The following is a 25,304-nucleotide window of genomic DNA, read 5'->3' as shown; positions in this document are numbered from 1 at the left end:
CACTCCACTTCCTTATTGTGGGAGTTTGGTCATTCGCCGTCCTTTGCTTAAATGGACTCTAACATATTTTTTGAGCAGTATATATGGAAAATCTAATTCCCAGACACTGTTTCTAGGTGATGATATTCAGGGGTTCCTGGTGTACAGTTGCCCAGAGATAAACAGAGACCGCGTGAGTGTCTGAAGTTCCTGGAAATAAATGAAATGAAAAGCACTTCTGTTTAAAAAAAACCGATGTTAACCCAACTTTTTCCACAATTAGTGTCTTCAGAGATATTTAACACCAAATTAGGGTATGGCCAGTTGCCTGGCAACAAGAGGCACTGACAAGACTGTGACAACCACTTCATTAACGAAGCCAGGAAGTCAGCAGGAGAGGAAAAGATAGCAGCTGTGAGTGTGTGTGTGCATGAGAGGCAGAGAGCCAAGTGAGTGGCTGTAAGTGGCTGTGCCAGCAGTGTGTATGTGTGTGTTCATGACTTGGGTTAGCAGGTGCCGGTCCACAGTGGGAGCACTCTATATGGGAGCCTGTTGAACCACATAGTCACTGAGTCAGTGCTGGGTTTCTACAACAGGAGCATGGTCAGATACATCTGAACTGATATAAACATAATGCATAGCACTGCTCAGCAGTCAGGGTGTGTGTATGTGCATATATATGGAGTTCAGCATCATTTCCAGTTTGTAATGTAGCTTATATTAAGTCTTAAACACAGTGGGGGCACATATGCTATAAAATAAAGCAATTATACATCTTTTTTCCCCTCCTTGGTGAATTAGTGAGTCATTGATATGATTGATTTTCGTCATTCTGGCTTTCCTGCAGCAGCAATAAAACTTTATTCTGTTTGTGAAAAACTGCCTTTTCATTTCCCCTAAAGGTGCTGTTGTCGGGCAGGGGAATGACAGACGAGATGCATAATTCCAAATGTGTCTTGGTGCTGATGCTTTATTTTTCATTTCTAAAAAACACTGAAATGCTATTCTGTAGTAAATTAAAATGAAGATTGTTTTTTAATCAGTGTCTTTGCATCTTCTTCTGGTGCAATAACAGAAGATGCAGCTGTGTGTTGGTGGGGAGCACATGCATGTAACTCACTCAGCCTCAGATTCTTGAACTCCGGCAGATGAGCTGACGCACAAAGCTGATAGAAGATATGATAATTCCTCTCCTCATCCGCCTGGAACAATACAAGAAGACCACGTTAGAGGAGGCAGATAATAATACATGAGCTACCAGCATGCACCTGCAACATATTCACTTAATAAGATTAGACATAAAAATTTCCTCAGAAATTTGATCTTACCTACAAGCCAAATCCTCTTTTTTCTAACCAACATTCATGAAGGAAAACTCGATTGGCTGGTTTTTATCATAACACAGAATCTGCTTTATAATTTCCTTGTTTAACAACTTCAGTAACTTTGACATCTGCAGCCAGAATCATGACCCTCCCAAGTTCCCTCCATGACAGCTTTGATAACAAAACACGTATTACTGCATTTTAATTACCAGTTAGAGAATGCAGCCTATCACCTGCAACACACATTAGTGTGACAACACCCAAGCACAGAATGTAAACACACACTCACGTTTAGAAACTGGGATACTAGAACCAGTCATGTGAGAAAAGCAAGCGGGGAAAGTTTTCACTTTTCCCTGCCAACATCCTCATTTCTCTACATTGCAGTTTGACAGCAAACTTAGCGTGCATGTAAATGAATCTGAAGAGCACAGGTATAAATTATCTGCATTCTCCATCTACATGCTGTCTTATTGGCTCGACCAGTAAAAAAACCAAAAAAAAAAAAAAACCTTGTTGAGTTTATACATCCAAATCTGTACTACCAGTCAAAGGTTTGGACACAATTTTTTTATAGGTTGGAAAATCAAATAGAAAAATCCAATATCGGGATTTTTAGCTTCAAAATTTTAAAAGTTATATTTTTGTTGAAAAAAAAAAAAAAAAAATCTAATTTTGTAAATAAATAAAAATAATTCATAATAACATTTTTTGTCATTTTCATTGTTTTTATTGATCTTTTTACTCATCTTCTTGGGCAGCAGCAGAACAATGTCTGGCTACTGTGTTGTTTTTTCCTAATTTAAATTAAAAAAAATGACAAGTTAAAAAAGTTTTGTACATTTTGTTTTGTTTTTAGTCTACAAAAATCAGAAATATCAGGGAATCATGAGAATCGCAATTTAAATCGAATCGGCACCCAAAAAAATCTGAAAAATCAGGACAAACACATGTAGTCACAGTGCTACTATTTTCCATTAAATCCAAGCGGAAAGTGTGTCCGAACATTCAACTGGTTATGTAATAGAAAGATACAGAAAAGAAAAGGGAACAACATTTTTACCAGCAAATTAAAGATGAGGGCTGGAAAATAAAAAATAAAAAATAGAAGTGATGAACAAAGTGCATGGATATCAGCAAGAACTTGGAAAAGATCAGAGGAAGAGGAGGAACATTTTTTCTGCTGTAACTCAGTCAAACAAATTCAATGTTAAAGGATGGGTCTGTTTGTTTTTCCCACTAATAAAAGAAATAAAGAGGAAATTACTGCCACATACTTCTTTCTTCACCATAGACACCAAGTCAAGTTTGACAACTGCTTTGTGGTGCTTAAGACTTGAGGAGTCCTTCTGACAGCATTGGTCAACACAACATGGTGCTTCTTCGCACATGAGGAGGATTTATTGTCCACCCTCAATGTGTTTCTACAGATCAAATCCCAACATGTACTTTATTAAATCTTAGCTATATTATCACTGAAAGATCCTAAGGAGAGCAAAAACAACTCTGTTATTAGCAGAACAAGTTAAAAGTAGTTGGGATTACAAATGCATTTTTAACATGTTCAGGTTGGGACACTTCAGCAAAAATACTCTCATGAATCCAAGAAGCATGAATGCAAAAATGCCACGTGAAGTGATTTTAAAAGAAAACCAACTGACTCCACAACCTATAAAACCAGTCACTTCATGTTAAAACAGAATGAAAGCATAGGCAGCAATCACGAGCTCTTCCTTTAGACCTGAATGTTACAGAGTTTAACTTCATCCAACAGACTGTGATGGAGGGAACTGAAAGGGATTAACCTCAGCATTAAAACATGTTCAACCAAAACCCAGGTGTGTGTGTGTGCATTAATCCAAATAGGACGGTTCATTTGTGCGCTCACCTGAAACACCACTCGGGATTTCTCCAGCAGATATGTTCTCATGTTGGCACCAATGATACGAAAGCGGTTGTCAAAGCCAATCTCGATGTATTTACCAAAACGGCTACTGTTGTCGTTTCTTGTGGTTTTTGCATTTCCGATGGCCTAAAGAACAAAAGCAGAAAAACATCACTGTGATAATGTTTCGGGTAAAGATATTTTCATAAAATCAGAAAAAAAAAAAAAAAAAAATCAACACATAGTCCCAGTTGTTCTAAGACACCATGTAGCAAAATTTACTTTGTCATGTGTGATCACTGCCATTGTCTGTTTTCAGTAATGGTCCATCAAATCCACTTGCTTCTCCTAAAATCTATGATCACACATACTGCTGAGTCCTGTAAAAAAAAAGCCATTTTCATTAACAAATCTTAATTAATATTCTTTCCCTGTTGATAGACAACAGAAGTATGATAAAACTGAAATCAAAACTTGGCTCATTAAGCTCACATGTTAACTCACAATCACTGTCAATCCCTTTGAAAGTTGTTGCAAAATCCTGACTTATAAAATAGTTATCTCTCATCGAGCAATGCGCAACCATCCAAGAAGTTAGCTCATGTGTGGTTCAATCAGGTCTGTGCCAGCTGCCTAGCAGTCAGCCGAACGCACTGCTTTTCTATCAGTCTTTCAACAGACCGCAGAGATCTGTACAGTAAATAAAGATTTTATGCAAAAAGGACAAAAAACGTCTTGGAAGAAAAGTCAGGAAAAGGAAAACAACTTCCTGCAGTCTTGTCACAGGCATAATGCTGCTCACATCTGAAACAACCAAACAGATTTTCCTTTTTAAACTACAATAATGGTTATTAAGTTTTAGAAGAGCTGCAGGGAAAGGTTAATGTGTCTTTGAGGGAGACTACCCAGTTTCTTTTCATACAGTTTTTAACCTCAGCCAATTGCCTCAAAGCGTTATATTTACAGTGTGTGAATGAAAGTGCTATTGTTGTTAAATCCAAATGGAAAAAGTAAGTAAATCCAGTAGGCTTTTGTCTCAAAAACTGTAAGTCTCTACTGGAAAACAAAACCAAACACCAAAGTAGCATACCGATTACCATAGTGCGTCTCCGTATAATAGGAATATATCTATAATAATGATTTCTGTCCTTCCACAAATGGCTCTTTTATTAGTGCACCACTTCCTTCCAAAATACTACATACAGGCAAAGTAAATCAACTGCAGTCAGCAGCCAAACTTCAATACACTGAGCTACATTGATCAATGACCCCCCTAGATATTGTCAGCAAACGGGTGGGGTTGCATAAAACACACACACAAACACATCAAAGCTGTACAGCCAACCAGGCTGAACAGAATTAGATTATGTGTGCCTGCACTGAGGGTTGTTGCTGAGTTAAGGCCAAACACACAGTCTTTTACTGCAGACAAGGAGGCATTCAGCAGTGCAGGTATTTCGATCTCTGCCCGCATCAGCCAAACATGTACAAACGCCATGGGAAAAAAACCCCCAAAAAACAGTGTCACATGCACATTCACACAGACAGGTCTTGTAAAACCAAAAAAGGCTGATGCAACCAGCTACTCTGCAACCAGGTTTAGTGGATGAAGTGACATCACTGCAATGCAGAAAGAAAGCTCTATTCATTCCGTCAACCCGTCTTTGATTGGCTGAGGGGAAAAAGTGGTGGCTAGGGAAAAAAAATAAATAAATAAATAAATAAAAAAGACTGTGATGCTCGCAGAGTGGTTGGAAAAGCCTGACATGGTGGGGGATGGCATGATGTGGGGGAAGTGGCATATGGACACAAGAGAAAGCTCTCCACCCGCTCACAATAAATACACAAAACACACACACACTTAAGGATAAGATTTGAGCTATCACAGTGGAGAGTAGCCTTAGGCCAGAAAGACACACAGTGTGGTAAAGACACAGATGGGAGGAGTCAATAAATGCCAGAGTGGAAAAGAGGAGATGTAAGCATATTATAAAGCTTATATTGGTCAAAAATAACCCAAGCTGGTGAAAACTGATCAACAGAGCCATGGAAGAAAGCATACATGTTTAACTCCCAGGATAGGTCATGGAAGTGATGCTGGAGAGAAAAATGTGATTCAGATGAGGAATTCTAAATACTTAAGTTGCAATAACTCACGTGAGGTGAAAGGAACAGGTTTAGTCAGTGGGAAAATAAATCAATTTGAACGGCCATTTTTCTGCAAAAGCAAACTATTTACCGATTTCATTTTATGCCCTTTGAGCCAACCTTTGCTGCATTTTTCATGCTACCTCATAGGACAGAGCATCTGCTTCCTTTGGGATGGAGGGGTTGCACTCATCCTGTCATCCAAATGGCTACTCATGCTCTCTTCCAAGAGATAATCTCTAACCTTTAATCCTCAAAGCAAAATGGACACTCCCCTACACAGAAAAGCGCAAAATAAAAAGGTGGGGTAAAAAGGGGGAATTCTGATTGGGATGGTGGCCTTACCTCCATGATGGGGTTGGAAGCCAAAACTTTTTCTTCTACATTGGCCTCACTGGCAGAGCCACTGACTGTAGCAAAGTATCTCATAGCATATTTAGCCGATACCGTCTTCCCTGCTCCGGACTCCCCACTCACAATAATGGACTGGTTCCTCTCATCCCTGACAGACGGAAAAAAAAAAAAAAAAAATTAACCAACATTACAGTTATTTCACAGATAAGTGCAGTTCAAATAAAGATGACAAACGGCGCATTTGACTTGTTTGCTTTAGGTTACAGCTGCTAAAGGAAACTATTAACAGCAACAACCACTAATTGAATAAAGCTCAATAATTGCAGGCATATAAAAGATGTCACAAGAAATCATTTCACTGCCTGCAGGCAGAACAGGTGACAACACACAACACCTTCAATCTACTGCACTCTTTACTTGCTCTTCATCCCATCGCGTTTCATTTCTGCCTTTGGTGTTTGTAAACCCTGCTGGTGTATTTAACATGATGTCATGTTAATACGTTTAGAGAACAGATGACATCATTTTGAGCCCATATCATGTATGTGGATTTTGACACCCTGTAAGCTCATGTTGAATTACAGCTGTCGTTATAAAAGAAGACGGTTTCACGAACAAAGCTGAAATCATGGACCAGTAAAGTAAATTCACCATCTGAAAGGTCATTTAAATGCCAAGAACTAAAACCATGTCAACAGCACGATTCAAGTAGCACATTTGTTAATTTTTTTTAAAATAGAAAAAACAAACACATATTTAGTTAATTTAGTTCTTTGTTAAAATCCTATAAGTCTTGGCAGCTGCAAGATTTTGTGGGAATGATCCTAAAACTTTGCAGTGTGGTTTTACTAAAGCTTGTTACATACTCCTGTGAGAACAAGAAAAAAATTATTTTTAGTCAGGTCCATTCATTCTCCACGAGAAGCACATCTGCAGCGGGGAGGGCTCATTGCGGGTGGCGATGTCTGCTTTTGTGTGCAGTCACGGTTGTTACCAAGGAGGTTGTTTTTAGCAGAGTCTGTTTTTCTTTTTGTGTTCAAGGTAACTCAAAACCTTATGGGCGGATTTTCATGAAATGTTCAATGTGAAAAGAAAGACTGATTTATTTTGGTGGTGATCCGGATCACCGTTTGGATCCAGGAATTTTTAAAAAGATTCTTAAACATTGTGCTCGACGGAGGTTTGCGCTCTCCGAGTGCTTTGCTAGTTTCATATTTAAAGAGCAACCGTGTCTGCGGCAGGGCAGGTTGTGCAAGTGGCTGGGTCCGTGTGTTTTAATGCCACATGTTGTAAAAATGTTCATGCTTTCTCACCTCTTCGATCAGCAGTTTTATCAAAACAATCCGTTTTACCTGCAACAGCAAAAAGGCGGAAGCAGCAACTTTTCGCTTCATGGTTTTCCATGTCAACGACGCCCCCCTCAAATGTCCGACCAATAAGACGATACTTCTTGCAACCCCGTAAGAAAAAAAAGTTCAGCCAGCCCGATGTGTCGAGAAATGTCTTCAAACACGTCAGCGAGAGCAAAATAACATAATTTTATTCTCTGGGCCTCGAGAACAAGAAAAGACTTCTTGCTTCTCGTGGAGTATGTAAGTCTTTCCCTTCATTCTTGTTGAAATAAACTAAATTTTAACCAGGCTGGATGGAGAACATCAGTGCTCGGCAATTTCAGGCCTCTCAACTTTTTTTTTTTTTAAAGCTGTTAGTTTGTTTTTCAGTTGGTAAGTTTTTGTATTAAAGTGGTGGTCGGTGCTCGGTGTTGGAAACTGCAACCAGCTGCGGTCTGTTGGTAGTTTTTAACTTTTTCCTTTACAAAACTACAGCAGTTAAAGCCTTTTAAACACTTTAAAAGCTGTAATAATGTAATGTTACATTGTTCTCCAGATCTGTACCTCATTTTTTCTTGCTTTGCAAGATATCTGGACAGTATTATCAAGTTTGCACTTTTTTTCCACTGGCAAAAACCATCTGAAAGACCTTGTTTAGACAGGTGTGTGTCTTTCCTAATTATGTGTAATAACTTCAATTAGGCTCTGGCTAGGCATTACAGTCAAGCTGTCAAAGCAACTCAACGAACACTCCACTGTGAAGTTGCGCTTGTAGGACCAATGAAAAATATTCATGTATTTTGACATGAATGGGTCAAAAAAAGTGTTGATAACTTAAGGTGATCCAAAACCTTTGATGGTGGAGTGTCATGCAGAAGACTGCCTGCCAATCAACCCTCCCTCATTGCCCTGAATGAGATCTGATATGTAGTGCAAAACATATGTTTTACCATAAACTCTCATAGTGGAGGCTGACAAGATGCAATGGCCGGCTAGTGTCTGTCTTTGTGTGGGTGTGTTGAAAAAACAAGAAGCAAGAAACAGAGACAGTGAGACCACCATGGGGCTATTTCTGGCTTAGCTTTGACCTACAAACCCTAAAGAGAGGGGGAGGGCTGAGCAACAGGGAGACTTGAACCAAGGCTGCTCAGGTAACACACACACACAAACCTGGCCATCTGTTTATAAGCTTCCTCTGCCACAGCAAAGATATGTGGGTCCATATCGCCCATATTCTGACCACTGTAGGCATTGATGATGTCTGTTCCATAGATGGGCAGCGTCTCGTATGGGTTGATGGCCACAAGAACGATTCCTGAGAGACAGAACAAAAACCAACAAATTTACTCAACTTAAACCAATAGACGGTAAAAGTTTAACATTGGTTATGATGTCAAAGCCAAAAGAGGCTGGTGAAGACGTAAGTTTACAACTAAAACATGGCACATTTCTATCAGCAAGAGAAAAAACAGCTGTAAAGCATAACACACTGTATATAATATTGTGAACCGAGACAATAAACAATCAACAAAGCTTGATTTGTAGCATAAATACAACTAAGGCATGGAAGGTCACACACACCAAGACTGTGTTTAACTTATAAAGTATGAAATTACCCACTCTCTAACATTATACACTCAATATAAGTTGATGAATGAGTTATTTATTCTATTGTTTAAGCTAAAAATATCATGGAAGCTGACAACATTTCCTGTCTAAACATCCGACGCTTTGCAAGATCTCAGTCTGCCTCTCGTCAGCGGTAGAAGCTGATGATTCAGAGGGATTTAGGTCAAATAAAGTCAGCCAATATTTAAGCCAAAGATCCTTCCTACCGCAGTAAGTGTAGATAAGTTTTGAGTCGATGAAGCGAACTTTAAGGTTGTGAAGTACGGCTGGCTCATGGAGGTAGCTGAGAGCTGTGAGGTCGTTTTCGCCCACCAGGATGTCAGGGTTTCGCAGGTAAGGCAGGTTCTTTGTCTTCGTATCAAGTTTATGCTCAATGTTCTGAGAAAAAGCAGAAAAACAACAAAACTGATGCAACACTGAGCCATTGGCTATTACTCTAAGCAGAGCAATAATACAGCATTGGAAATTGGAAGTGGTTTATGACCACGACTCTTTAACAAGGTACAAAACATACTGAAATGGCACAGTGACCAAGTAGTTGTGTGTTAAGAACTTGCAAAACCAGCACAGTTTCAAGGCTCAGATTTATTGCTGAAAGAGAAATCTATATGTCAGAAATACAACTTTCAGATTTCTTATTGCTGAGAAAAGCCTCACCCTCATTCTTCAATCATGCTAGCCAAGGCCAAAATGGATACTCTAGCCCTGACTACGGCACTTGGGTTTGTGGAACCGGTGGAGCCTCCATTTGACCAACAGTGATGATATAATGCAAATCATGGTTGCTCATACAGTATCTGTTACTTGGGAGTGTTTTCTGTGGCTGTGATTTCAATGAACTGCACATTGTAAAGTCAGCCTTGCAATCAGGCCTTCATTGTTTACAGCAGGGGTGCCCAAGTTGGGTCCTCGAGATCTACCATCCTGAACTCACGCCCCCCTGGTTTACATGCACTCTATAAAACAGAATTAAGTATTTCTTTTGTTGCTAAAATGAAAGTCTTATGTCCAAAAGTATTATCTCCAAAACATTAACTTAACTCAAGAGGTCTGTACATTTCTTAGTATGCTTGGATGCTGTGAGATCTCCAGATCAGGCTGCCTGATGTTACTGGTAGATGATCTCATTGTGTAATGAAGAGGCTCAACCCGCTGTTTAGAAAAGTATGACTGTATGAAGCATGTTTTGTTACTCATCTCTTTCTAGATGGGATTCATTTTTAGTATTCATGTGTATTTTTCTATCCCTATTATTAACTGTTAGTCTGTGTTTTTAAGAAGCTGGCTTGAGAAGCAGTCTTTAAATCGTAATAGCAACATGATGTGGTACATTTGTATTTTTTTTTAAGTTAATATTCTCTTGGTGGCGGATTGTGTCATTTTGGACCTTGCAATGTAGTTATGTAGTTACACCTGTATTATAAGTTTAATTCATTTCCCAAAATAAGATGCTTTACCAATTTGTAAAAAAAAAAAAAATAGAGAAAGAAAGAAAGAAAAAAATTAAAAGAAAAAAAAAAGAAATCGAGCAAATTGTTCAAACTCTTCATCATCAAGAACCATTTTGGCTGATTTTGGCATAATTTAACTAATTTAGAGCTTTAATCTTGGAAGACTTTTAGCTCATTACACCAACAATGCTGCAAATCATTAGACTGTCACAAAAAGACAGTGATTTCTAAGGTTTTGACTCAGTTTAGGGCTGCTTCAACAGCCTGATTTCACCTGCATCTTTTATCCGATTTCACTAAAAGCTGGCAAAGTTTGGAAATATTAAACAACCAAGCCGGCAAGAGAAGAAACGACTGAACCGCTCTGAAAAGGTGGCAGTGGATGTGCTTTTAGTTAACTATGATCATATGAATTTTAATTTTCTAGAGGCAATATGGCAGATGGTTCAGCCACCAGCTAATATTCATTTAAAAGAGTGCTTCTTTGTGATTGCTAGAAGCAAGAACTGTGTACTGATCACCATTTGTATTCTGAGCCAAGAGATTAAGTGTACCATGATACATTTAAAATGCTCCTTGGAGGCATCTTTGCTTGAAAGTCCCATTTGTGTGCTAATGGTAAAACCAATAACCACTAATGAAATGTGGAGGAAGTAAAAGAGAGAAAGCAACAAAAACAGGAGAAAACTTAAAAAGAGAGAGAAAGCGAGAGCGAGAAAGAGAGAGATTGATTCCTTTCCTGTCACACTCAGGTTGAGAGCCCATTCCTCAAACTCACCGCTCCATCCTCCAGCATGAGGTGGAGGGAGGCATCGCCATTTTTGTAGTCCTTGATGAGCTCAGCCGACTTCCACACTTCCTCTGCATCAGGGATCCACACCCGAGCAGACTGAGGAAAAAACAGACAAAACAGAAGAAAGAAAAATCAGATTAGACAAAAGGTGATGATGAGTCAACTGTCTATAAAAGCAAAATGGTATTTTCTTGATGGTTTGGATAAGCTTCAGATAAGCGGTGATGTGATAACTGCTTGATCTGCTTCTCTATGAAGACAGTAGGGTTACAGCGGCAGAGGGAGGAAAAAACGGTTTCCTCACTTCTTCTCTGCAAACGGTGGGACAGCATGACCTTAGACGAAACACTGGGATCTCTGTTTGCACAGTCATGAGCACATCGCACATAACGGTCAGCCAAGTGGTGGGAACCAATTCTGGGGTTTCTCATGATGGCTGATAAATGCAGATGTGAATATTGCAAAGTCCAATCCTTATAAACACAAAGAAACATCCCTATAAAACTGTTTCCAGCCAAGCGTCTGGATCAATCAGCTGACTACCAACATGTGGAAAAGCAATGATGAACGCTGCCGGTCACATGTCTGGGAACTCCAGCTACATGTTGTATGCAAGATTACTGGAGCTCGAACCACAATGTGACCCTAAAAACTCAGATGCCATGGAGAGCATGGAGAATGCTGGGCCAAACACAGGTTTTTCATCCAGGCGTTTGAGATTTAACACCGCAGGTGCATGAGATGAATGTAGAATCTCTTAACACATAGATCTAAAGGCATAAAGAACGACTGATTCAAATAACTTAGGATAAAAAAAAACAAAAACATTTATATAATTTCAATCCACCCAAGATTTAAACAATACCATAAAACACTCGGGGAATATTTTGCCTCCCAAGCCTTCATCTCCAACACACAAAGTGAGCTACTAGCACAGAAATATCCAGATGAGATTTATGAGGACTTGTGCCACCGTACCACATGATGATGAGCACTGTGAGTCGTTCTGCAAGTTTGACAGCGATTTCATAGCGTCTCTAGCCCTCGTTACACAAACTGCTGATGACAATTTCACAGAGGCCAAAGAGAAAGGCCTCATTGTAGAAGAGCACAAAACTGGTTTATTACGTCTGCTGCTCCACTACCGATCATCTGAATCATGACATCATGGTCACACAAACCCTCATCCGTCCTCCTCATCCTGTTTGGAAATAAGAGCAGGGGCATGACATGGCAGCCACAGCAGTGAAATTATAGATTTATTTTTACGTTTTACTGATTATTTCTCTAAGTTTAGTTGAACTGACCTTCAAATATAAGTATATCCAAGTATTTTCATGTCTATTCAAGTAATATAAACATTTATCTCATCTGAGATTATTTGTCTTATCTTGGATTAAAAATGCTCTATAATGTTGTCAGTACACTTGTGTCATGACTGTATGTAAAGATTTTTCTCCTTTAATGGGGATGCCAGATGTTGTCAAGTGCAGGTATGTTTTCTTAAGTACCAAAGGCATCAGATCATTAGATTAGATTAGATTGCATTAGATCAGATTAGTTTCGATAAACCTTTACAGTTTCCCCTAGAAGAAATTAGCCTTGGGCATTCAATCAAATTACACTTAGCAGAAAATATCTTATAATGTCTAAATAACCAGAAATATATACATTACATATTATTACATATCATGTGAGTGCCTGATATAGATATTAAGAAAAAGAAAAGTATAGCCATAAATTTCAGATTATTTTTGGATTATTTTTGGCTTGCTGTCCAACAAACCTTGTTCAAACCTCGGAAACATTTTTAAACAAGACAAAAAATTTGCAATAGATTAAAAGTCATAAAAGTAGCCGGTGGCTGTAACTTTCAATGAAATATATTGTAAGAACTTGACACAAAACTTATGTTATTGTAAAGGATGAAACATGATTTTAACCATCTTTGAAGTAACAGAAAAGCTGAAAATGAATGTAAACTGGAGGCTTCCTATTGACAGTTTCTGGTTAACATGGCCTGATTCATCTCTCATTCCACCATTTTGTTAATCATTGCAACTTTTTTGGTCCCTACAGGAGACCATCCCTGCAGCCAGTCTCCTAGAAAAGGAGAAAGAAAATCAGGGGAGCAGAATGAAGGCTAAAAATAGCAACAGTGAGTTTTGAGCAGCATCACACCTCAAAGAGGCATCATTGCACCATCGTACACACTTTCTGATCCTGATAATTATCCTCATCCATACGACACACACACTTGTGCCGAAACTTGTTTCACACATCACTACGTGAAAAGCTGATTATCTTTAGATAACACTGACATATGTTGCCAGGCAGCTCGTTTCTCTGCTGTGCACAGACACGCGGATCAAATGCCGACAAAAAGACGGCATTTAGTCCTGCTGCAAGGACAAAAAATATTTATATCCCAACACATTCCTCTGGGTCCAGAAAAAGGAGAGATGAAGGTTGAATCTCGGCCCTACACACACGCACACACATTCTGACAGATATTTACAAGGACATGATCATTCACATTACAAGATGAGGAAGAGGAGTGCCTAAAAGCTGGAGAGATGTGATGATTCAGGCTACAGTGACTGTGCACCTGAAAGGCGGGTGGATGGATGGATGGATGATGGTCAGGCGGGAGTGTTATGGGTGGCAGATGACAACAAAGCAAAGACGTCAGAGCATCTGTGACATCAGAAATCACATGACTGAAGAGGGCCTGCTTTAGGCGGTCTCCACAAACACTGCATGCAGCATTCGGAGACAATGTGAAATGTGGGTGGACTTTAAATGTGTGCAGTGGATGGTGGGATAAAAAAAAAAAATATAGTCTTTCATCATTACAATATACACAACGAACATGCCAACAATACAACACAGATGTCCACCATCACTATTATTATTATTAACATAAATAAAGTCACATTTGGTAAAAGATGTTGCCGATGCAACCACTTTGAACTGCCTTCCCAATCAAAGAACCGCCACGTTTCAACCAATTTCAGCATAAAAACCTTTACAGAGCATTGGCTGGGAAATGAACATCCATGCATAAAAGCAGCAGGCTATTTCTGTGCTTTTCTTTCATTCTAAGAAAGGAAGCAAGGAACCAGTCAAGTGACTTCTCATTTGGTTTAAAGGAACTTCAGCAACTACTTGCTACTGAACTTCCAGATAAGTGAGCGATTCACGTCACAAACACTCAGAAAACAGATAAGCTATCCTGTGTTTTACATGCTGACCCATGTATCCATCTTTGTTACTTGTTCTTTAAAAAAAGTTGAATGTTTTTGTATTGGTTTACATCCCATCTGTATGCAAAAAAAACATTTAATTTTACAAACATAATCCTGACATGTTGATAGGGGAAATTCAGAAATGGTGTTTTTATATAGTTTTAGACACATTTATGTTTTCTAAGATTAAGTACTAGAGTCAAAGTCAAAGCTGCTGAAGCCCTGAAGAAATTACGACCGCAAACTTTGACAGTTCACATGACCTCATGGTCAAAACTAAATCATCTGTCAGGGACATAAAGAGTTTTAAGTCATGACTCTTGAATGATTCTATTTAGTTCATCATGATGACAAATGTTCTCATTTTGTAATCTGCTGAAATTTAACCAAAATGTAGGCTTTTTAAAAGCCAACATGCCCAATATTAATGTTTATAAAAACATTAAAATTTTATGTTATAATTTTCGCGTTACTTCAGCACATGTAAAGGAGGTGGAGCCCTGAGAGAGGAGACATCTCTGGATTTCTTTCTGCAATTAAGCGTCTCAACATGCATTTGTAGATGACATGGCAAACTGTTTACTGACAATGATTTTCAGAAATGCTCCTGATCAAATGTGCTTTGATTTAAAAAGTCAAGTCATGCGTTGACCTGTTACCATTAAACCTATTGTTAATGAGATACATGAGATACAATGTGATTTTTTTTCCTCACTTTATGGGCGTTGAATAAATTCAAGGACAATTTTTTTAAAAAACAAATGTTGAATAAAGTGTTTAAACAAAAAATTGCTAACATTTGATCTTTCATATTCATTCTATTTAAATGAAATACTACTTCATACTATTATAAATAAAATGTTATTATGAATAAATTATTAAATTGGGCAGTAAAATTATAAGCCAGAAACAGCAGTCTCTTAAAGACCTTTACAACATCAGCTGATTTGGAAACTGTGGTTCTTAATTTTAATTTCTCTTGATGTATTTCATGTTTTATTGTGATGAACAGTATGAATGGATGTGTTATGTATACACAAGTTTTAATGTTTTTATTGTGTCTGTAGCACCGTCTCCTCTGCAAACAAAGCTCATAACAGATAAATAAAGTGAATTTGAATAAAACAATACTTTCATCTAGTTCATGCAAATGACAATAGACTAACTGTTGTTAATCTAATATGAAGAAAGATTGGATCCTATAATATTTTTTTACCTTTACACATTTCAGTGATCCATGAAAATGAAAGTATTAAAATAAGCAGCCATGTTGGTTTAGAGCAAGATGAGGGGGGCAGACAGCTCATGAGTAGAGGGGTGATTATAAATAATATATTCCGAACCAGCTTTGTGATATAAGCATCAAACACACAATGTTGGGAAGCGATAAACACTGCCCTATGAAAACAGACTTTTAAACTCACCGTTACTTCATTGTGTGCGTTTCGTCTGACTTCAGTTGCACATCATTTTAATTTTCTGCACAAAGCCTTTTCATGCATGAGACGTGGTTAACAGCGAATGGTTTGATGTTAATGTGTGGATAATATATCAGAAGAAATCTCAGGCTGCATGCGTATGAACAACCACGGCACAGACCCAACACAGGATGTGTCAGTAGAAGGTATGGTGAGAGCTGGGATTGTTCTGAATAAAGGTAAACAACAATCATGTGATTCTTCTTGGGTGAATATTAAACTCACCATGATAAAATCGCGACTGAAAGTGACCCAGAAGGATCTAAACATCAAGCCCGCATTCACAGTACAGAGCAGTTGTCAGAGAGTCAGTTCACAGCAGGGAAATGTCACTCATGAAGGTACAGGGTAATACTAATCCTGCTTTAATTGAGACAAAGGATCAGTCCCTGATTAAGCTAAGTCAGAGTTTAACACCAACTAATCTCATCCCAGCCAACCACAATACAATTTCATGACATCAGCATATGCTCAGACAGCTATTGTTGCACCTGCAGCAACACATGAAAGGTTCTGCTCACAGCAGCCACACACACACACACACACACACACACACACACACACACACACACACACACACACACACACACACACACACACACACACACACACACACACACACACACACACACACACACACACACACCTAAACAAGGAAACAATATTGATGCTTTTTCTGAAACAAGATGCAAACTTAAACACTTCCATCACAAACAGAGTTAACATAATCTAAGCAAAACATTTATACTTTGAAAATCGCTAGATTTAAAGTTTTACAATTATTTTGATGTAAAAACACTTCAGATCATTCCCGTTTCTGAGGTTTTGAGATTCATATAAATCTCAACTTGACAGCATATAAACATGTGTGCGAGCCGGATGTGCATGGCTGTGGCAATGGGACAAGGCATCTGTAAAAAGTGCCTACAAATCTACTCAAAGTCAACAGCAGATTAGAGGGACTTAGCTCAGAGCTTTTGCTCTTGCACCAGAAGCCCTCAGGTTGCTGTGACTTCTTGGAATTTCCACTGGTTTGTCAATTAGCCGTGAATCATCAAGTTCACCTTTTTTCACCTTTTACGGTTATGTGGTTCAGAAAAAATAAATTTTAAAAAAATCAAGTCCTTGTCACGTCTTTAAATAAGGTAACTACTCCCTCAGACAGGCATCAACATATTACATATCCTCGTTATTTATTCAACACAGACTAATCCAGAACTTCCATGGAGTGTGTAAAAAAACTAACCATGTTCTTACTGGTGCCATGAGAATTAAAAAGTTAAGCACATGGGATGGTTAAATAACTTGTCTAACCACTTTTGGCAACAACAACATTCAGTAATTGTTTCCTGTAAGACATTATCAGTGTCTCATATTACAGAAGAACTTGCGTCCAATCATCTTTACAACGCTGCTTCACGTCTTGAGCTTGCAAGAATATTTTTATGCACAACTCTAATAAGTTTCCAGCGCAGAATTTCATTCAGGTTGAAGTCAAGACTTTCACAGAATCAACACTTTGATTCTTCTCTTTTTGAGTAATTTTGTTTTTGTGTTTGGGATCAATGTATTGTTAAACGACTCAGTTTGTGAAGACGGACAACTGTCTTTAATATTTTTAACTCCTTTACCATAAAACAACAGTTTCTGAAGTATCTGGGAATGGTTTATCCTTTCCAGACTCACTGACTGGGTAGTAACTACTGTTTCTCTTCGATCACTACTGAGGTCTTTCCTCCTCGGCACTGCAATAATTTTCCCAAACAACAAACTCCCGAAACCACTGTTTTATAGAGGTGCTCACATTTGCTGATGATCAATAAATCAAGTGACTTTAAATAGCAGAAAATGACTGTTACTTATCATTTCCATGCCTATAGTAGCAGGAAGGCTGGACTTTGTTTTTCACACACTGTTTTAGCATTCTAACATTTTTTGTTCAGTAAATACAAACAGGGTGATACATCATGTAGCTTCATCTCATTTTAATCATTTCTTCTTCATGACCGTAAGTTCTTCCTCACAAAGCAAGAGCCTACATTGATCCACATCAGACCTGTATGGATATAATTTCAAATTAAAGCTTCTTCATTCATGAGAATACGATATGTGATATTTCCATGAGGCTAAGTCATTCTTTAAACAAGTTTATGTCAAAATTTCAGTTTTATTATAACACAACGACATCTCAACCACCTACAAAAAGAAAAATAAATATTTACAACTATACTTTTTAAGTACTGCCTGGAAATAACTTAAATACAGGAGTGAAAATAAGTTTTGTTTTTTTTTTTTGTTTTTTGTTTTTTAAAAAAAAAAGGGTGACAGCATGATCTATGCAATGCATAATTCTCTGTTGAATCAGTAAAAAGTCCAATAATCTGGCTCTAACTGTGCAGTGTGCGAGGAAGAATGAGAGGAATTTAGACAAAAGTGAATCAAGAGGAAAAGATTAAAACCTTAATACATTTTACAATACAAGCTGGCAGAGGCAACAATCGAGACAGCTGCAGAGGTATGCGAGAAGTGTTTTGCCCTCATATTCTCAGTAAAGCCGTGATTGGAGTCCCAGACTGCAGAGGCCTCGTCACATGATGCCTCTCATGTGAGAATCTGCTGTTTTTCTGCTCAGCTGGTCAGACACTGCATGACGCCAAGACTTAGAGACTTCAGTCATGGTGGAGAGTTTGGCTGATAGGAACCTGAACAGTCTCCTCATTGGTTTCCTCTAGCAAGAACGCTGGCCCAGCTATCGAGTCAGTGGTTCAGTCTCTGCCAGAGATCAGTCCGTTGCTAATAAGCTGTGACGCGGCAGAACGACTAATCACATTAGTTTCGTCAGTGTTGATCCTTAGCGTAGCACTGTTCCCTTCTACATGTAATAAAAGGAAGACAGTCGGACAACAGTGTGGGCCTGCACAACCTGATGCTATCACATAGAAGGATAAAAACTGGGAAACAGAAAACAAGCCGTTCCGATCCAACCACGTCTTCATAAACGCTACTGACGAGCTATCGTTCAAAACCAAAAACAAGCTTCCACACATTGAACTTAAGGAAACTCATCTATACAGTTTTAGTTCGGCTAAATGACAGACACGCTGTGGAGGATTATCGGAAATAGAAAAAAAAATGTTTTCCATTGAACACACAATGTTGTATTTTAGCCTGCAAAGCTGCATGCATGCTATTATGTGCACCAAAGATGGGACAAACAACAAACTCGTTCCAGTGATTGAATTTAGCCAGTTTACAACAAAGATGTTGCTTTTATACAGATATTAAAACTCAGTACAAGACCTCATTTGTGCTTTCAGTAGTTATTTGTGTCTTGCTGATTCAGGGATATAACTATTTTCAAGAGTGTGTCAGGACTTGGTCTCCATATTCCTCATTATACAGAGGTGATGCACCAAATCCAAGTCCAAAGTTTAGACCAGACTGAGCACTTGACAGACGACTGCATCTAATATAAAAGGCTACATGAAACAGTTGCTCCATCATCAGAGTACTGTAGTCCATCTTTGCACACTTCCAAAAGTTTTTACTGAATGCAGGATTGAATTCAGAGATAGATTCAGAGAAGTAAATCCAGAACTTACTTGAACAAACATATACTCCAACTCCCGGTTCATGTTGTCTGCGGAGCCTGCCTCTAGCTCATGCTGTGTGTCTGCTGGTTTTCTGGATGCCTCCAGCCACACACGCCACAAGACCGGATGCTAACTGATCGAGCAACGGGCTCCAGAGCAGAACCATCCCATTGTGTCTGCAGACACAGGCAGCGTTCACTGACGTTCCCCACAGTTCCTGGGACACATGACTGGCCATCCTGGCTGTCTGTCAACAAACATCCCAGCTTCCTTTATTGATCACATGAGTTGTGAGGCAGATAAACTCTTGGAGCAAGAACATACTCAGAGAGCATGTATATAGTGGAAGCTGCACAATAAAATCTCCAAACTTGAATTTCAGTCTACCACATAAATGTTTAACTTGAGTTTTGAAAGAGTTTAATATCTTCCTCTAATACAAGATTCAACACAGTAATTTCATTTATTCCACACTGAATAACAAGAGAACCCCCAGTTTAAGGATGCTGGTTGAAAACCAGATGAGGATGCTGAGAGAGAAGATGACAAATCAATTTTTTCTTCAAATTGTTATTTAAGTCCTCAAACAATGAGAAAAGTCTGTTGGAGGTTTTGCTCATGCAGTTTTATTCAGCTTGCATTTGTCATGTGTTGTCAACACTGCAATCACTACATGCCAGAGTGTATACAACATAAGTGAACAATTACTTTAACCTTAACCAGGTTATCTCAGTAATCTAAAAGCACATGTTGTCAATTACAAATTGTAGAGGAAAACGTAACCTATTGGCATCTTTTTAATGTAAAGTCTGCCACCTGATGTAGCTGAAGTAACACCTTCACAAACAGCATGGTGTATGGCTCTAGAATTAAGCTAAGGTACGGAGAACAGTGAGTTTTGCCCAATGACAATCATGTCTTTAATTCTGGATATATGATAAGTTAAGAAGCTGACAGATTTTTCTTAGAAAAAAATGACATATTTACACTTTTCCTCAGTATAAAAGTACACTAACTATCCATTTTTAAGCCAGTTTTTTTTCCCCAAGAAAGGCAAACAATTCACAAGGAATAATAGATATCAGTACGAAACACCAGCTTTTAATGCTTTACTCCAGGATTTTGCCAAAAGCACAACAAGCTGACAGAAGCAATAAAGTTTTCCTTTCAGCGCCATCTGGTTTATATTTAGTTAAAATGTTCTTCCTTTAAAAAAAATAAAACTATGTCACACATTTGACATCTGTTTACTCCTTAGCTTCCTGAGTGACCTTTTGTGTAAGTCTCGCATAACAGTCAGTGAGACACAATGACGATGCAATTTCAGTAAAAACACTCCTGTACTGCTGTACGCAGGTTGAAAAGGTCAAACACGGTGTGTTTCTGGCAACACCCCAAAAATGTACGCAATAACAGGTGCTTCCCTTGCCATCAGTTGTTCCTGACTACTCCTGTCGCTGTGGGAAAGCACAAACAGGTGGGTTTTTTTGGGGGCGTCAAGCTTGACAGGCCTTTTTCCTCCCTACATGATGGCTACTGTTGATGTCTGGTAAACTGGTACACAAACATGTCCCCATGTGATACAGGGTCACTGGCAGGGTTTGTCTCAAAACCATTTTAACCAAAAAGCTAAATTACTCTGGAAGTTTAGCTTTTTGTAAGACTGACATTTTTGTGATGCCACACATGCAACAACAGTAGTGTGCAACTTCCAACTGCATTGTTTGCAGATTGGTGCATATGCTTGAGCACGGAGATCTGCTGAGTGATGCAAACCTGAATGTGCTGCAATTCCAACACAGGCCAGCCTGAGCTCTGAGGTGTCATTTTATTAGTTCAACAGAAATCTTTAGCAATGCAGACAGATACATTCAAGTATAATTACATATTTGATATGTGTTAAAAAGCTAACATAATAAAGAATGACAACTCATTATTTATATGTATGAGACTTTATATGTAGCAGGGAACTGGCTGAAGGAACAGTTTTCTTGTGAGTTGGTACATTAATGAACACAGAGAACTGAAATTTTGAAAACATCATGGTTCAACAAACAATTCTGCAAACGTAGTGCGTATTTTTGATTCGCCAGGTAGTGGGTTTCCTTTATGAGTCATGTCTATTTCTGTGAGAAAACCATCCTTCTCGCCCACTTCTACCTCTTGTTAGACAGTGTGGTTTTATTCACTTTCACCACGTCTTATTAGTTTTGATCCTACTTTGTTTTAAATTAATGGCTTGAATGGAGGAAATGGACTGACTCAAGTCTAAAGACCCTCACCTCTCTTTCCACTGCTGGGCAGGTCAGATAACATTCAAACATACATTAGAGTTGGGGCTGATGTGTATTTATGTACATGCACATGTTCAAAGAGCAGCTCAGTCCCACTCAATAAGCTTCTGTATGGCTGACTCATGAACACAAAGGGCAGAGTGTTTTCCACCCCTGTGCTGGAAAAGTAAATCACGTAGCAGGGACCTGAAATCAGAGAAGTCTGCAACAAACTGTGCCATTCAAAGCAGAAACTATCATCAGGTTTCCCACTAGCTGCACTGACACAAAAACCCAAATATTCACCTGAAACTAAGGCTAATTGAGTCCTAATAGTTCTGTTTACACTTGGTTTGTTCTTAAAATGAATGAATAAAAATAGTGAGAGAATTATTTAAAACTAAAAATAACAATAAATATCACCAAAAAGTGTTTTTCCAATTGATCAACATGGATTACTTGGTTTATAAAAACATAAATAGAAAAGTAGATCACAACTGATAAAAAGATTATGTAGCTCCTGTTATTATTACTTGTTGGCTCAGCTGGACCTGCATGTGATTATCAGTAAGCTCTCATCTGAAGACCCACAAATTCAGCACTGACCAAAAGGACTCATCCACTGACTGACTTGATATCACATCATTAAAAACATTGGCAGATAAAGTAAATATCAAGGCTCATCTTGTTAAAATGTGATGTTCTTCTGTGGAAACCTGCATCTCGACTCGAACATGGATGTCACTGTCATTATGCCATCTACATAAATATAGAAATGACTCGAAGAAAACCATGACAGTGAGGTTTTTCCCCAGCCTTCACACACCCCATATATGAATATGATAAGATACAAGTGCATCTGTGGGAAGAGAATTTAATCCAAAGACACCCCACAACCTACAGGGACCAACAGATCTATTGCTAATGCCCTGATTGATCACAGTTCTTGTGGTGGCTGCTTCTCTATCAACAGTTTGAGAAAAACAATGCAGCAAACTTAAGAGATGACCATGTCATTTTCACTCCATACCTGCTCCCCCAAACCCTCAGTCACTCCGACTCTAATATCCACTATCCAGGGATCTGCTGTTTGTGATGCTGAGTTGAGCCACAGTGACATCTTCAGACTGCTTGCATTTCCCAAATGCCTCACAATCCAAAAGGAGATATAGCAAAAGCAAACAGTAGAAACAGCAGAGGGATGCCATGCTTGGACGGCATTTTCTCGAGAAAATATTCTTCCTAAAGTCAACTCAACATCACCGTCCCTTGTACACAGAGGTGTGAACAGCACCTTAGGAGCTCACAAGGACTCAAACTTATTTCATCACTCACTGACAAAGAGGTCAGATGTGTGTCATTTGTGACCACTTGTCAAATCTCGTCTGAATCGCTTCAGACAAATACAACACCAGCAAAGAAGAATTCAATAATCTGTAAAAGCAATCATCACATTTCCTTTCTACCACAACCATTATCCACGTTAAACACACCAGCTGTCAAAGTAGGGGGATGGGTGACTCATCTAGTCTGTTTCTCTCTCTCTCAGACACACACACACACACACACACACACTTTCTTCATCCCTGCATCACTTTTGTGTCTTACAGCAACAGCACATGACCTTGTAAGCTGCATGTGTAACAGGCCTCCTCAGCACTAGTGTCAGGTTCTCAACCATGAGCATTTGGCTCTCCACAGCCACGCCGAGGCTTCAGGGCCTTTTGTAGTCTAAACACCCCCGATGCTAAAGAAAAAGGATGCTAAACTGTCTGGATGCAGGGTGCAACGCAGCATCTCGGCGGTACCCAGCTTGCTAGCCTCCACTTCCATCCAAAACAAAAGGCTCACATACTGAGACAAAGGCACCGACAGCAACGTAAATATTCACACGTTTTTACGGTATTATGAGATAAAACATAAAAAGAGAGCCTCCGTGATGGCTGGCACCGCCTTTGCATCATCCCAGTTCCTCAGCTCCCAGCTGGGAGGGAAAATATGACGGCCCGCAAAAAAATAAAGCGTCATTTTGGAGCACAAATAAGATGGCAAAATGTACGTTTCTCTCCCCCTTACAGAAAGAAGTGTATCTTTCTGTAAAGAGAAAGACGAGGCGAGTCTATGCTGCAGATGTAAATGATTTTGTGTGTGCGTGTGTGTCAACAGAACCCAACCTATTTCAGGTGACACCTTGTGATGCCCTCAAACACCCAAATGCACCTTTCATGTTATTTTAAAACAAATTTCATTCATTTTAAGCCTCCAGCCTATCATGATGAAGATATTTCGACGTGAAAAAAATCTCACTGTCAGTTTGTTTGCAGCGAACATAAGGTGACAATATGAAGACATTTAGTGAAACAGCTTGAACCCTCTAGGGCTTTTATTTAGCCCACAAGCTAGCAAGCAGCTGTTATCAGGCTACATATAAAAAAATACACTTGTTTTACCTTTGTATACAGCTCCGAGGCTGCCATGTCGGTCACACACGCTATGTCCTTCCTCCAATCTGGGCTAAAACTCCGGCAGGTCTCCGCACTGCACGGCACTCTGCGTGTGTTTTCATGAAGCGGAGGGAAATAAAATCTTTGTTGCTGCGATGACTCAAGGGGAAGATGTGTCTCTTATCGCCACGATAGCCAGAAACGCGTGAGGTTGCTGAGGTGTCGGCGTCTCACTTTGCATTCTGGGTATGGTGATGGATGAAATGATTCAGCCCAAAACATAGAAGACTTCTGCCGCGTGGGAAATTGTGCCATCTGATGGCAGGGTTTGGAAACGCAGTTTTCAACCTCACTACAATTTCGACCTTATTTTCAAGACATTCTGCTGCACAAACAATTAAATATATTAAATACAAAGTCATTCTAATTTATTTATTGAGGGTTTTATATATATATATATATATATATATATATATATATATATATATATATATATATATATATATATATATATATATCCATCGCAATGAGGTATACAACTAAATGTGCATATTCTTCTTCTTCTTCTTCTTCTTTTTTTAAAAAAAATAAAATGAATAATTAATTAGAAGAATATTTTGGTAATGGCTGCTGGCAGAAATGTTCTTCAGTACCTTGCTGTACCACTGCTCACACTCCTGTTTCATCCCTGTGTGTTATGTAGAGGATGTTATGTTATGTCCATTATTTTCAGCAGTTTGTGCATGACTGTCCTCTGGGAAATGTTCTCAAGCACCTCCAGAGTTATCCTCCACACTGAACCAGGCTTCTTGTTTAATTTGTTTAGTTTCTTACAGTCTCAGACTCTTACTCTGCTGCCCTAGAGGATGGCTGCAGAGCTGATTGCACTTTCTGCAAAAAGACTTAGAGAAGATTTGCAACATAGATGCTGAATGATCTTAGCTTCCTAAAGAAATAGAATCTAAGACGTCCCTTCTTGTAGATGCCATCTGTGCTGCATTTCTAGTCCAGCTGTCGTCCAGCTGACTCCAAGCTAGGTTAAGGTCAGGTGTATGGCACATGCACAACAACCACAGTTTCACAAAGTTCTGCACAGTTAACAAAAAAAAAATTAAAGTGCTTGACACATGTACTACTTTTCCACCTCCACCTCTGTCCAAGGATGTAGACAGTATTTTATTTGTTCTGCTCCTCTTGAAGTCAATAATCATCTCTTTTGTTTGTATTCAAGACGAGGGAATTGTTTCTGCAACTACTTACTAAGTTAACTAACCAGATCTCTGTACTCACCTTTGTGTCCATCGCAGACAGACCTCACAACTGCAGTCATCAGAGTATTTCTGCAGATGACAAGACTCACAGTTGTATTGTAA

The 25,304-nt window shown here is 38.9% G+C and overlaps 1 protein-coding gene across 1 annotated transcript in view; it reads right to left on the bottom strand.

Moving 5' to 3' along the window:
- The window catches only part of myo5aa (myosin VAa), a 48,871-nt gene extending 24,837 nt beyond the window's left edge, over window positions 1-24,034 (bottom strand). The window contains exons 1-7 of the mRNA XM_079241967.1: window positions 23,938-24,034; window positions 10,881-10,991; window positions 8,858-9,029; window positions 8,193-8,337; window positions 5,683-5,839; window positions 3,193-3,336; window positions 1,100-1,181 (exon numbers count right to left, since the gene is read on the bottom strand). Of these exons, the coding sequence (XP_079098093.1) occupies window positions 1,100-1,181; window positions 3,193-3,336; window positions 5,683-5,839; window positions 8,193-8,337; window positions 8,858-9,029; window positions 10,881-10,991; window positions 23,938-23,964 (838 nt within the window). The 5' untranslated portion in view covers window positions 23,965-24,034. The remainder of the gene's footprint in view (window positions 1-1,099; window positions 1,182-3,192; window positions 3,337-5,682; window positions 5,840-8,192; window positions 8,338-8,857; window positions 9,030-10,880; window positions 10,992-23,937) is intronic.
- Window positions 24,035-25,304: the final 1,270 nt, after the last annotated feature.

Source organism: Telmatherina bonti (genome assembly GCF_933228915.1).
Source record: "Telmatherina bonti genome assembly, chromosome: 1".
Lineage (NCBI taxonomy): Eukaryota > Metazoa > Chordata > Actinopteri > Atheriniformes > Telmatherinidae > Telmatherina > Telmatherina bonti.
This window is presented reverse-complemented; position numbering and strand designations above follow the sequence as displayed.